This window comes from Pelodiscus sinensis, chromosome 6 (genome assembly GCF_052426305.1).
Source record: "Pelodiscus sinensis isolate ZL-2025 chromosome 6, ASM5242630v1, whole genome shotgun sequence".
Lineage (NCBI taxonomy): Eukaryota > Metazoa > Chordata > Testudines > Trionychidae > Pelodiscus > Pelodiscus sinensis.
Window position 1 is genome coordinate 5,867,440 of NC_143057.1, and position 14,615 is coordinate 5,882,054.

Below are 14,615 nucleotides of genomic sequence, written 5' to 3' on the forward strand. Positions count from 1 at the left end.
AGCACCATGGACACGTGCACTATCCTCAGGATGATAGGACCAAAGTTAGGCCCAGTAGAGACCGAATTCTTCAGAGGTCAGTTCCTCCGATCTTTAAAAAAAAAAAATCTAAGTACTGGATTAGGTCTTCACATTTGAATCTGATTTATTGGACTGCTAGTATCAATTTGAGCATCCCTAACCTTAATCAGGAGAAGGTGTTAATAATCACTTATTTGGTGGCACAGGACACTGAGGTTTACCCTCTATTGTACTAGGCTGCAAATCTAAAACTTACCTTAATATTGTTTTCATTAAATAAACCTGTTTAGTAAAGGTGCAAAAAAGTTTTTCACTTCATGTGTGGAAGCTTACATCACAAACCAATTATAGGCAAGGTCCTTCTGTGTGTCACCGGTTAATAGCACAGCTCTAACTAGTAAATGCATAACAGCAACATTTTGTAGATGAACAGTGCTCTTACAGCTTTATTTTTGACTTAATACAAGGCAATTAAAATGCCTAATACTTTACAAACAGGTATTATCAAATTTATATATATCTGTATCTATATATAGATAAATATAAATTTGTTTTTAATGACAATGTTCATTGAAGGATTTAACTTAGTTTTGTTGTGAAATCTCTCTATTTTGCAAAGTTAATAGATATTCCAGTGCAAAAATAGATCCCATTACAGATAGCATGAAGTGCTTGGAATGAAGGACCAGCTGTACGGGAGGGGAGGGGGAAAGGGAGCGCATCAGGAAGGGGAGGAGAAGCACTTTATCATGGGAAAAACATGTCTAGTCTTTACTAAAATACAAATATACTAAAAAAAGGGATGCAACAATTTAATAGCATACAGTAAGTGGCAACATTGTTTCAAATACATAAATGCCCTAAATGCAGTTCTGTTATCAGTGGTTCACAACTGTAACAGGTATGGCACTTGGATAATTTTGCCTGACACCTAGCTACAAGGGCAGAAAAAGTAGTTTGAAATCATTTCAATAAGTGAAAGAACAGTATATGAGAACTGTACGGCACATTCTTGATTTGATATAGATTAAAAAAAATAAGGAGTTAGGGCCTGAAGAGTTGTGAAATATTTCTGTTACCTTCAACAGTTACTGTAACTTTTTATCACAGAAGACAGATTGTGCATTAGAAATCTTCAAGGCTTTTTTCTTTGGCAGATTTAGGAGAAATGAGCACATTGTGAGTACACTATCTACTGCAAATGAAATCATACCTCAAAAAACTGCAACTATCTATATGAGGTTAAAATAAACCCCTAACAAGGAGGGAGGGTATCAAACATGTACACCCCATATTCCTATTAATCTGACTGATAGTTTTGTGCATTGAAGGATTGAGTCTATAGCTTTAGTCTGTCAGTTGAGATTGTGAATTAGTGCCACTTGTGATGTTTTCAGAGGTACTAAATGTTCAGTGTGTTTCATTGACATTGAAAAATTGTATCATAGCCTTGATCCTACAGCCCTTGGTATCATACACATTACAGCTGCAGGATTGGGCCCAATATTTATAACAGCTCTGCTTCTGTAGATATAATGTATATTTTTAATTTATATTAATCAATCTGTGAGGATGCTGTGGGGAATCTGAGTTCCTATAAATACAATAGAAAATATGCTTTAAGAAATAATATGCAATCCCCTCTGTCTTTTCCCTGCTATGACAATATTCTGCAGATTAAATTATTAATACAGCATGTTAAAGGCACTTCAGCAGAGCTGTAGATTAGTTTGCTTTATCCCAACAGGAATACAGTGAGGACTGGTAGACTGTGCAAAGGGTTAAGTGTTTCATTCAATTTGGCATTTTATTAATCAGTGCTACCAATGATGCCTGGAACTATAATAATCACATTGCCCAATGCTGCTAAAACGATAAAGTCCATGGCACTTTCCAAATTTATTAGCATAAGACTAGAGGGCATTTACCAACAAATAAATATCAGGTCATGCTGGGGAGCATCAAAAGGCAATAAACAACTTCTAGAGGCTCAAGTTCAGTCAGGGACACTATGCCTGAGCAGCCCTGTTGAAGTCACTAGGGTTGCTTAGGTGGCTAGAGTTAAGCCTGCAATAAAATGCCTCCGGACATTGTTGGGTGTCCGTGTAGAAGCACCAGCCCGAGGAACACAGTGCGGGTGTGCTCCCGGGGCAGAGCCAGACCAGAGTGGGTGTCAGTAGTTCTCACCATCCTAAATATTTTTTCTTGTAAAGTTTTGAAATTCAGATTACCAATTGCTGTTACTGTGGCATTGGGGCTTACGTGCCTGCTTGTCCCAGGGGAACTTGAATGACGTGGTTTCCCACATGAACGAACATATATTCTGCAGTTAGGGTTCAATTAATAATTGAAACCACATTACATTAATCTAACTCTCTCTCAGTTGCCATATAGGAGAGCTTCAGGTGAACTTTCATAGCTGAAGCCGGGATCGTGGTACTTGCTAGAACACAATGTAGAATTTGCACAGATATGCCTATAACAAAATTATCACTGAAAATAGAGCATGACAATGCAGGCATAATGTAATAAACTACGCTATGGCTAAAAAAGCCTACTCAAAGCAGTTTCAAACCCTAATTAGGCTGCCTATTTAAAGACATATAAATAATACTGTTGGAAAAGCAATCTACATCTCTTCAGGTTTTGAGTTTAGGTGACAACGCCACAAATTACACCACATTTGAGCTAAGCAATAACGAATTTCAGACGGTGGTTACCTTTCTGCTGCCAAACTGGAGTTCAAGAGTGATGCTGCATCGCAGGATGACTTGTCTTGTATTTTATCATTTACTCTTGGTGGCAGCAGCATATCAAACCAATGAGTAAGCTGCTGCGGTCTGATCATTCGTTTTGCTTCTCATCCACTGCTCTCTGCTAGGTCTTCGTGCAGCCTTCCAAGTGGCCCTTACTGTGGTACCTCAAGAGGAGCAGTCAAGCATTGAACTACACAATGGGCTAGTTAGGGAGCAAGTGATTGGTCACAAAGCTAGTGGCACAGGTCCATGCAATTGCAAGGTTCACAACTATGCACATTGTCACCACAGCAGCAGATGAGGAGACAGGCCATCAAATCTGTGGATGCCATCTATAGCCTGTATGCTTCGTGGTTTACGGTTTTTACCAATTGACCTCCACCAGTCTAAAAAGGCTTTTACAGAATAGCTGGCCAGGTGAGTCCCTCCCCTCCGCCCTCCCATGACACTGCCTTTTGGTAACTAGTTGGCACTGACTGTTTCGGTGCATTCATTGCCAGCAATGGATGTAGCACCAGGGAAATCCCACTCCCGCTATGAAAAAAATTTAAGAGTACAAACGTGCACACATTTAAAATATCAATAAATAATCACTGGCCATGATTCTTCAATGAACGATTGTTGCACCCCTAGGAAAAATATACTGTCGGAACAAAATACAGTATGGCTGAAAGCCCACAGTATCCCGTGGGTTTCATATGACCGTTTCACAGAGTTATACTGTAATGAACTACATTCAAGTCATTCACTTAAGAACAGTACAACAAGGCAACGACTCCAAGAGGCACTGCCTCCATAATGGAATTTTGTTTTCATTGCATTGAATTGCATTGCATTGAATGGTTATCAGTAGAGTGTCCAGTTTACGTCTTTCCCTCTGTATCCTCTAGCTTTCCCCTTTGGGACTATTCCATTCCATGCAAAAGAAGGTGCGCTGTCTCGTCCTTCGGCTGAACACCACATCCTTGCCTCAGGTAGCTCACACGCAACTTTCTTTTGCCTTCTCGTCTCGCAGAAAAGAAGTAAGGATGGCAATGTCCACAACAGTCTGGTTTTTGTGCAATGACATGTCCTTTGTGTGGTCATCGTCACTTTGGTCCTTGGCAAAGTTTACAAATACCTACAAGAGAAAAGAGTCACGTCTTGAGTCATGAGGGGTTCTGCTGAGGCCAGGATGTTTTCATCCATAAACTGGCCTTTTCTGGAACTGCTTGTTTATGCTGGATTCAATTCTGCCCTTATTGAAATTAATGACAAATCCTTCCTGCTGGCTTTAATGGCAGTAGGGTTAAGTCCACTATCTAGTTCTTGTCAATTCCAATAGGTACAGAAGAAATGCCCAGGTGGAAAAATCGTAAATCTGCCTCACAGTAAGCATCACTGTCCAAAGGCCTCATTGTCTTTCCAGCTGTTTGGGCTCAGCCAGCGCCCCCCCTGCCGCCCACTTCCATTGCACTGGCTTTGCTGGTTACTGCATCGAGCTCAACAGTCTATGGATCAACTTATTCCTGCTCCCACCCCTCATTCCATCCTACCTCCTTCTGCATCATATCACCCTTTGGCTTCTGAGCTCTCTGTCTTTCACTCTTCGACTGACCCCAGAGTGGGACCTCTGTGTCAAGCATCCCCAAGACCTTTTAGTGGAACAGTAGCTCCACACTTTTTCCTATGGCTGTAGTGCATAGTGCCAGATTATAAACTCTTTGAAGTCTCCAGGAAGGTGCCAGGTATTTTTTTTACAGTGCTATGTACCATGCGTTTCTAAACACCACATGTTTGTGCCATGCTATATCCCTTCCACTACTATGGTACGTTCATCTGAGGATTTCTAAGCGTTTTATAAACATGAATTTCACCTTACAAGACTATTGCACGATAAGCAGCCATTCTGAATATCCCATTTTACAAGCAAACATACAGAGAGGGTTTTTGAGTTTACCCAGTCACACAGGAAAGAGAGCATGCATCCTAATGTCTGTACAATTGCAATATTCTATTTCCTCCCTTAGTTGTATTTCTTTTAGCTTTTAAGTCACATTTAGCCTGCCCGTTTGGTTCAGAATAGGGAGAAAAAAGATGCAGCGGGTTAAGCCAATTATGATAATGATGACTCCTCTGTAGCCCTTTTCATTAGTAGATCTCAAAAGTTTTGCACAAAAGTTCAGTAGCATTAGCCCCATACAGACAAAGAAACTGAGGCAGAGAGAAACGAAGTGACTTGTGCAAGCAAGTGGCAGAGTTGGGAACAGAACCCAGGTTTCCTGAGTGCTCTCTCCATCAGTCCCTGCATAAGTATCCCATTTGCCTTCCCACAAAGGTGTAATTCACTGACTTGTTACAATCTCCAAGCAGGAAATACTCAGCTGAAGACAAATGGCTGAGCTCTGCTCTCAGTTACATTTGGGCTGTGTCTAGACTGCATCCCTTTTTCGTAAAAAGGATGCAAATTAGACGTATTGCAATTGCAAATGAAGCGGGGATTTAACATCCCCCCCCGCTTCATTAGAATAAAAATGGCTGCCGCTTTTTTTCAGCTCGGAGCTTTGCTGGAACAAATTGCCAGTCTAGACCCGGATCTTTTGGAAAATAAAGCTTTTTCCGAAAGATCCCTTATCCCTCTTAAAATAAGGGATAAAGGATCTTTCGGAAAAGGCTTTATTTTCCGAAAGATCTGCGTCTGGACTGGTGCTTTTTTCCGGCAAAGCTCCGAGCCGGAAAAAAGCGGCAGCCATTTTTATGCTAATGAAGCGGGAGAGATTTAAATCCCTGCTTCATTAGCAATTGCGATATGTCTAATTTACATCCCTTTTACGAAAAAGGGATGTAGTCTAGACGTAGCCTTGGAGTAAGTCCAGTGGAGTCATTCAGGATTTCCCAGCTAAGAAAGGAGAGAATTTGGCTCTCAGAGCTCTGGACACTTACTTGGTCAAGTGTAGTTTGAGAAACGGAGTAGTCTTCTATGTGGAGTCTTTTTTTGTTCTGGGAGAGGATGCTAAATATCCTAGCCAGTGAGGATGGCGAGGACGGGAGCTGGTACTGAAGCATGTTCCGATGCTTCTCCTTCAGGACGCTGCCAGGAAAGGCAAGCCCAAAGAATTCCTGCACGGGCTTCAGGTTGGGGTTTGCGCCCGCTATTCGCACCACTATCGTATAGCCATCTCCAAACCTGCAAACGACAGCAAGCACAGGAGCTTAAGCAGGTTGTTTTGACAAAGGGGTGTCAGGTAAAATACACAGCCACTTCCTATAGCGGATACAGCAACAAGAAAGCAGCAATAAGAACTGGAGAAGGAGACAAAGGACGTCAATGCCCCAGCTCTAAAAATGTGCCAGTGCTGTGGCCTGAGCAAACTGAAAGCGCTCACCTGTTCTTCAGATGCTGGACGCTGCCAAGACACCTGAACCTCCCATTGACCATGATTGCCATTCGAGTACACAGGGCTTCACATTCTTCCATGCTAGGGGGGGAAATGAAACAACATGTAACCCTGCAAAAAGCCTGCATCTCCTGAGATCCTCTCCCCCATGCACGCCCAAGGGGGCCTTTACAGAAATGAAGCAGTTGAGCTGAATGTTTAGATTTCAAAATCCTCCCCAATTGAATCAGAGAGAGAAATACAATGCAGCATCCACACAACTGTAATGAGCCCTACACACCTGTGAGATGTAAGCACTACCGATCTCCCCTCCTTGATGATGCTCAGAGCACAGTTCCACAAGAAGCGGCGGGCTTTGGGATCCATTCCCGTGGTTGGCTCATCCTGCAAATTACGTTTAATGAACTATGTTACTCACATGCTTCTAAATTTTGCCATTGTGTATGACCTAGTGTAACCAAATAGCGAAAACCAGACCCATCCAAAGAATTTTGTCGGGAAAAGTTTAAAAGAACACGAAAAAGTTTCACAGACACTTTTCTCCTTTCTTTCAAAATTTAAAATATTATTTTTCCCTAACATTTTAACTTAGTCAGATTTGATCGGCTCTACTGTTGGAAGACATCGAGGGAACAAATTTTGAGAGAGTTGTCAATTTTTCCCTCTAGTTACAGAATATTTTAAAAAATTTCAGCAATGGAAAAATATCAATGAACTCCAGTTTCAACAGGATGTGTAGCTTTTCTTCAGTTTTCACATACGATGGAGTCTAGTAGCTGTCTTTCAGTAAATCACATTAGGAAATATATAACCATTGCTTTCTTATATAAGCTTTTCTCAAACTCTTCACACATACAGGGCAGGATCTGATCATCTGTCTATGCACAGTACTCTTACAAAGTTAGAGGCTATTGTTCGTTATTCTTAGTATCCAAATCTAGATGGTCATTGCCAAAGTAATTGGAAACAACTCTCTGGAACAACTTTCCAAAAATAAGAGGCCTGAAGTTCATGCCATATTTGGCCTGGTATTTGCACATGCAACTACATCATTTGCACATATAAGTTGGGCCTTTACACACACCAATGATTTGTTATGTATTTGAATGTATACTTCATTGCTAAGAACTCCATTTTTTCAATGGACTTCAACGGGAACAGAGATCTATTATTTAGTGGAAAAAAATGTCAATGTGTGAACAGTTGTGAACTCACTAAGAACAGCACTGGAGGGCCCCCAATCAAGGCAATAGCAGTGGAGAGCTTGCGCCTGTTTCCTCCACTGTAGTTTCCAGCATATTTTTCTCCGTATTTCACAAGTCCCAGTTTCCGAATCCCCCAGTCGCCAACCTACAGGAAGAGAGGACCCCATGATCTTCTGAATCGATATTAATGCATGAGAAGGTAAGGAGTCTTTGGGAAACAACAAAAATATTACTACAAATAGAACCAATTATACAGCATATTCATTGTAGGCTCACAGGAAATGTTCCAAGATTCCTCAAGGTGCTTGTAGTTACTGTCACAGCTATGGCCCATTGGTTAGTATTTCTAAACCAGCACTCTCTAGTCTACTGCGTTTGGGATGTAGATGGTGCACGTTATGGACAGTGTGAGAAATCAACAACAGAGAGGGCATGAGTGGAGACAAACAGTACCAACGGCCTGACTGACTGCTCCAAAACATCAGCATCCGACTGATGATGGTGTAGTCCCTATAAAATACCAAATAGCCAGACTGGGAAGCCCTTAAGTTGAACTTAATGGGACTGTTCCTTGGAATAAATAATCAGCCACAGGAATAAGGACTCCGCCATTTGTCCCTACATAAGCATTCCCTAAGGCAACAGGCCAGTCTAGGAGTAATAGTGACCAGTAGGAAAAGCCCAGGAAGGGTTTAACTAACTTGAAACCCAGGTGTATTTGTAGTATCAGCTGCTCTGAGCAGGACAGAGCTGTCCTAGATAGGAGTGAGCAAGCAGCAAGCTTGTACAGTACTGAAGAAATACAGCAGCTGACCATTTTGCTATGCTTCGCTAAAGCAGGAAGCGGCATGCATGCCAGCCAAAACGGGTAACCAGTTCAGTCAGAGTGGATGCTTTTCTGCTTTGGGTACCTTGCAGACTTCTCTCTCCGGAACACCTCGTAAAAGTGCGTAGAACTCCAGATGCTCCCTCCCGGTCAGCAGCTCATTAATGGCATCAAACTGAGGGCAATAGCCCATGTTCTGATGGACTCCTTGGATGTTAGACAAGATACTGTAAAGTGAGAAAAAAGCCATCGTGAGGGTTGTGCAACACCCGCTGGCATTTCAGGGATGGTGTAGGACCAGTCCACAGCAGCTAGCTCCCCAAACCAGTTTTAATTTCTTTTAAAATCTGACTGTTAATCGTTATGGGTACTGTTTTCAACAATGCCTAAGTTATTTCAAGGCCTGTGAACATGCGTCCATCACAAGTTACTGTGGCAAGTAGCCATGGTGCCACTCTACAGTGCACCAGCTTGCTACAGTGATGTCCGAGATGTCCTGCTGCAGCACAATGAAAGCCTTGGAGTGACAGCAGTATGCCCTGCCTATCTGGGACTTCACTGCGCTGCAGTAACCTTCATTGGGGATGTTTCTGTGCAGCAAGCTGATGTGCTGGAGTTTCACACCATAGCCTTCTGCGCCAGAACTTGCCGGGTGGACAAGCCCTGAGCCCCGCTTTCAAAAGCGACTTGGGGCAGGGGTGGCCAACCAATTAGAGACAAAGAGCCAAACTAGCGGTGGACAGAGTGCAAAGAGCCATGTATTATATATTTATTTGTATATATCTATCCATAGAAAGAGAGATCGATAGATATAGTACATCAAATGCAGTGATAAAAATAACATCACAGGACATTTTGAACAAAAAACAATAAAAAAGTCTCTGGTCACATAAAAAGTTTAGGGCCAGTCCATACATCTTCAGAGAATTTGGCAGGGAACAAACATCACATTAAAATAAAACCCTTTAAAAATACAGTAATATTCTCACATTAAAAAAAAAGCATCCCCACCATGTATTTTAAATTTAACACTACTGCCCTATTACATCCTGTGAGTTTTTTAAAATTAAACTGAACTGAGAAGAAAATTAGCCTAATTTGAAGCGCCTATTTCACTCCAGCTTGTTGATCTCTGCTATGGTTTCCTCATTTTTTTCTTATGAAGATTATGGCCTTTTTATATTAATGCCATAATATTTTATAGTTCTAAAAATGCAGGTCTGTCTCAGACTGCAAACGAGAGGTTCAAAAACAAGAAGGGAGAGACTCATATCTCAGAGTAATTGCTTCAGCCTGGCAAACAATAGCCTTTGAATTTTCTTTAAAGAAACACAGTGTAAACCAGATTCATGCTGATTCCCCCCCCCCCCACGGAATTGAAATATGACATCTCTGTTGGCTGCCTTATTCTGCATCCATGAAGACTTTGAGTTTAAGGTACTTGAGACACTCCACCACCCCTTCCCTCCCCACCCCCCTGCTCTAACCCAATGTTCCATTCTTCCCCCAGAGCCAGGCATTCTCAGCCTCCCACTCTAACCCAATCCCCCTCTCTCCTCCCCCAGAGTCAGGCACCCCCCTACCCCGCTCTAACCTAATGCCTGGGTCCTGGTTGCGTGGGGTGCGTGCACCGAGCGGCTGGCCGTGAGCAGTCCAGGCACGCGGCTCAGAACCAGCAGGAGCTGCATATCTTTAATCAAAGAGCCGCACGTGGCTCGAGAGCTGTGGGTTGGCTGCCCCTGACTTAGGGTAACACTAGGGCCTTTATCAAGAAAATGCAGAGAGGTTTAGCCCTGGTGCAAGGAGGGGCTAGTCTAGCAAAGTCAGTGGAGTTACAGCTGCCAGGGAAATTGAGCATCCAGGAAGGAGTGAGAAGCAGAGGACTTTCTTTTGTGTAAAACAAAAGGAACAGTTGTTGTGTCGTCGTCTCACCTGTTGCTCTTTAGAAAAGCTTCTCCTCCGGTCACGTCGGTGTCTCCAGTTAGCATCTTGAAAGTTGATGACTTGCCAGCACCATTCACTCCCAGGAGTCCAAAGCACTGAAAACATTAAAGAGCAGATGAGCCCATGTGTATCTGATGGCATCACCTGGCCTGTAGAATCTTTCAGAACTGACAGTGACATGAGGCGAGAAGTCCCTGGACTCTTAGGGGGAGGGCGAGGCTCTAAACAATTAGGAAAACCCCATTTTTCATGTATAAACTTGAGCAAACTTGATGAGGAACCAGTGAGACAGACGGTCCCAGAGAGCCCCCATTCTGACAGTTGCTTTTCCATGTCATGCAGTATTTTCGTAGGGTGTTTCTGAATTTGGACTTCCAACTCAAGCCATTTAGAAGGGACCCAAAGTATTTGTCCAAGTTCACACCCAGAGTCCAGAGCACTGTCGTAAGCACAAGGCCATGTCTCCCCTTCCCTACAATGGAAACCTCTTCCTCTACTTGCTGCTTTCCACTGCTCCTAAGCTGCAAAGTGAGATCAAACACAGGTCTGCATGACAAATGGGACCCTACCTCCCCGGGAGGGATTCCAACACAGATCCGGTCAACAGCTGGTTTCCTCTTCATTCTGTAAATCTGAAACCAAGAAATACAAATGAATGAGAACGTACAAACCTAGGAGGGGGGGCAAAGAGAGCAGCTGAGCCCCACATATTCTCCAAGACATCCTTGAGGCTCCCATGCTGACCCCCCTGGACTTGATGGCTCACTCTCATTGGACTTCAGTGGGACAGAATTGGGCTTTTCACCACGGCATCAAATCATATTAGCCATGCTCCTGGGGGTATTTGGGGAGCTGGCTTTGGGGTCCTCACATGGGCACAGAACCTCGACTGGTGATTCATCCTGTTGATTTCAAAGAAGGGTCTGGCTCTGTGTCTGATTGGGGAAGACACTGTAATGCACCAGAGCGTGCCCCAGACGTGCGAGGCAGGTGTGTCTGGATGCAGACGCACTGCTGGCATTCACCTCTCCCCTGATGGAAGTCAATTGCATTTTCAGCCTCTGAATAGAATAGATCTGGGGCCGGACTCAAAATCCACTGAAATCAAGGGGAAGTCTTCTCATCGACTGCCCTGGGCACTGGATCGATGCGGGGGTAAGCTGGGTGGGAGTGGTAGGTGGCAGACTGTCCCAGCCCCGACCTACCTAGGGCAGCACAAGCAGTGCACTCACCTTCGTCAGCTCTTTGATTTCTAGGATGTCGCTCTGCCCGCCGCCGCTAATTATTCTCTGCCTCTCCCTGGTCACGTCCTCGTCCTCATCATTCACAGGAGGCAGTTTGGCACTGACGGGCCTGCCAAGGTGGAACAAGTCACCATGTGAAAAGGAAGAGGAGAAAGGCAAGCACCCCCGGGGAATGCATGAGAAACAAGGGCAGAAAGTGGTGCTGATCTTGGCTCAGCATCCAAACAGAAGGCACAAGGGGAAGCCCCTCTGTGTTTGCAATTCAGCCCTATATGAAAGGCGAGCAAGTGGCTTCTGTCCCTCGGGGGCCTCAGAGCAAGGCCTGACCCTGCACACATCACGGCGAATGCTGATCGGTTTGGTGTCAGAGAGTCTCTCAAAGCCTCGCTGCTCAATCCAGGCCCCTGACTCCTTCGGTCTCCTGCAGGCTCCTGGGCCAATGCTTATCGAGGTGTTCACATAGCATCCTCCAAGCAAAACTGATTTCACACTAGCTAATGGTGGCTCACGTTCAGAGTCTTGCAACGGACCGTAAGGTGCTTTCTTGGAGCACCTCTCACTGCATCTCAGGCTGGTCTGATTGGCTTGGGGCACGCAGGGAGATGGGTTTGATCTGGAATTTCCAAACTGGGCTAGGGAGGCACCCTTTGGGCCCATCGCTGCTGCCAGTCAGGTAGCTGGGAAATGACATATAGGGCCTGGCTGCCCAGTAATCTCCCACTGAGTTGACAGTGAGGCCACACAATGGCTAGCTGCACAACCATCAGCATTAACACAATGATTTGATCTTGCTGATTGTCCACATTGTAGCATGGGTCTTTTGCAGTCTGACTGGGCTTGCAGGCTCCTATCCTATTGTTCTGTATGTCACCGCCAAGAGCGGACCAAAGGCTTCTGTGTGTCTTTCCCCATCAGCCCACAACATTGCTGCAGGGTGCAGAGCGAGCTCACCTCGGTTTGATGAAGAACCTGTACTGGATGAGCACTGTGATCAGGAAGAAGACGACGCCTTCCACAGCCATGGCAAAGAGGTTCCGTCCCACCAGGTCCCAGGAGAGAGGGGACACAAAACGGTTCTCACCTGTTCAGAAAAGCCAAAGCACACAGTCGGCTTTGCACAGCGGCCAGAGAGACCCAGCCCGGAAGAGCTTACAGATTCGTTTTAGACAAGATGCACTGAGAGGGTGACATTAAGGGGAAAGAGAGGACACAGACAGTAAGATCGCGTGGTGACCCAATTTCTGCATGTGCACATCGTATGCTTACTATAGTGATGCTCACACATTCATTGTGCAAGATGCTTCACATAGTTATAGCTTGAAGAGCTTACGCTCTAAATAGACAGTGAAAGGATGCATGATCCCCAAATTACAGAGGGGAAACGAATCACAGAGAGATGAAGCGACTTGCCCATGGGCACACTGAAATCTGTGCCAGGGTAGAATGAGGTTACACCCGGCCTTCCTCTCAATTTGAGGCTGCATTTCATGTAACTAAGTCTTTGTATTTTTTAAAAATCAGCTGACTCCCTAATAAACTTAAGCTCCCTACCAGCCGAGAGCCTTTCCTTCTCTAGACCCATAAGGAACCAGACGGGTTATCTACAGGCTCAGGCCTCTGTGCGGTTTGCACTACAAACAGCTGGGCCCCAACCCTGTGAGGCACATGCCCTCAGTTCCTGGTGGTTTCATGGGGAGCAGAAGGCACTCAGCACCTCCCTGGCTCAGTTTCACTTACCAAACCTTTCCAAAGCGTCGGCCATTGCCTGATTCTTCACCATGTCGATCAGTCCCCGCCCCAGGCAGAAGTGGGGGAAGATGAGGAACACCGACTTTAGGATGTCGTTGATGTTGTTCAGCTTCTAACAGAACAAAAGCCAAGCCTAAGTCAGCCACGTGAGCAGCTTCTCCGGGCAGGGAACAAAAAGCCAGGAGATCTGACTCGCTGAGTGCGACCCATCCTGTGACTTCCCTTCCCAGCCACCACCTCTCCCAGCCCAGGTGAGACCGACAAATCTGGGAGTGGGCATAAAGGTGCCCACATACCCCACGGCACTGCTTGTACCATCACCGCAAAAACAGCCCAGCGGGCTTGGAGCCCAAGCTTCGGACAATATGCTTGAGGTGAACCAACAGGGCAGGGGTCGCCATGCAGTGTCTCTGTGCCCACGACAGTCCAGATTGCCACCAGCTGCACTAATGCCAAACAGAGGTGGGATTCCCCGTTCCCCCAGCTACCAGCTCTCCAGAGGCAGGCACTGGTGTTCTTATCCCACCTCGAGGGAACGCAGCTCTGAGCTTCTCAGCACAGCGCTCAGTACCTACCAGACTCACCTCTTTTCCTTGAACTATCAATCAGAAACAGGGGGTGAGTTTTTAGCCCCTTTTCAGCCAGACACCTGAGAGGTGCTGCTGAAGTCAAAGGGACTACTCACGTTTACAGTGATGCATGCTTATGTACCTTGCTGATCTGGGGGATTCTGGGCCACATGCCGCCTTGCTTCCCCATTCCCTAGACTGTCTGCCTGACGTCACCTTCCCTATCTCTCCCCTGATCGCCAGGAGATACAGAACAGTGCGGAGCAGTAGCAGTGGGGTGGCGCGCAAGGTGTCCCTGGGAACATACGTTGTTGGTGAAGAGCTCGAGAACGAAAGTGGCCACACTGCCGTTGATGCCAATGAAGAGGTTGACGCTGGTCAGCACCACGTAGGCCGTGCTGGGGATCTTGAACACAAAGGAAGCTGGGTACATGAGCGGTGTTATGGACCACCTAGGGAGCAGGAGGACACAGTGGAAACATACTTAATCACAGCACACGAGCCGCCAGGGCCTCGCGGGACTCCTCGAGAGAAAGATGCAGCCTTACCCGTAGAGGAGGAGAAGGAGGGCCAGCGCAGGCAGGTTGGAAGAGGACACATAGGACTTCTGCTGGAAGCAGATGAAGATGATGATGACCAAGGTGGCTGGAACGACGTAGTTGCACTGGAAGGAGGAAGAAATGGCTCCAGGTTACTTGCAAAAGAAAATCTGAAGCATCTTACTGCTCTAAATGGAGGGAGACAAGGTAACAATATGGAAAGAGAACTGAAAAATAGGCCATCTGCTCAGACCATAAAATAGCACATTGCAGGCCTCTGGATATGCACAAAGGGACAGTCCTGCCCTGAAGTGCGAACAAAGTAAAGGTGGGAAGGGAAATGGGACACGACTTGCCCACGGACCCGGAACAGGCCAGCTAGCTG

The 14,615-nt window shown here is 45.5% G+C and overlaps 1 protein-coding gene across 3 annotated transcripts in view; it reads right to left on the reverse strand.

The window, feature by feature from the left end:
* The window catches only part of ABCA1 (ATP binding cassette subfamily A member 1), a 121,683-nt gene that overhangs the window by 1,258 nt on the left and 105,810 nt on the right, over nt 1-14,615 (reverse strand). For 2 of the 3 annotated variants that reach the window (XM_075931352.2, XM_075931353.2), the window contains exons 38-50: nt 14,240-14,355; nt 13,999-14,143; nt 13,111-13,234; nt 12,325-12,454; nt 11,362-11,482; nt 10,699-10,761; nt 10,118-10,224; nt 8,271-8,412; nt 7,370-7,504; nt 6,435-6,538; nt 6,143-6,235; nt 5,700-5,943; nt 799-3,897 (exon numbers count right to left, since the gene is read on the reverse strand). In XM_075931352.2, the coding sequence (XP_075787467.2) occupies nt 3,757-3,897; nt 5,700-5,943; nt 6,143-6,235; nt 6,435-6,538; nt 7,370-7,504; nt 8,271-8,412; nt 10,118-10,224; nt 10,699-10,761; nt 11,362-11,482; nt 12,325-12,454; nt 13,111-13,234; nt 13,999-14,143; nt 14,240-14,355 (1,665 nt within the window). In that variant the 3' untranslated portion in view covers nt 799-3,756. Of the gene's footprint in view, nt 1-798; nt 3,898-5,699; nt 5,944-6,142; nt 6,236-6,434; nt 6,539-7,369; nt 7,505-8,270; nt 8,413-10,117; nt 10,225-10,698; nt 10,762-11,361; nt 11,483-12,324; nt 12,455-13,110; nt 13,235-13,998; nt 14,144-14,239; nt 14,356-14,615 lie in introns of those variants that run through there. The other variant, XR_012904577.2, reaches the window with a different exon arrangement.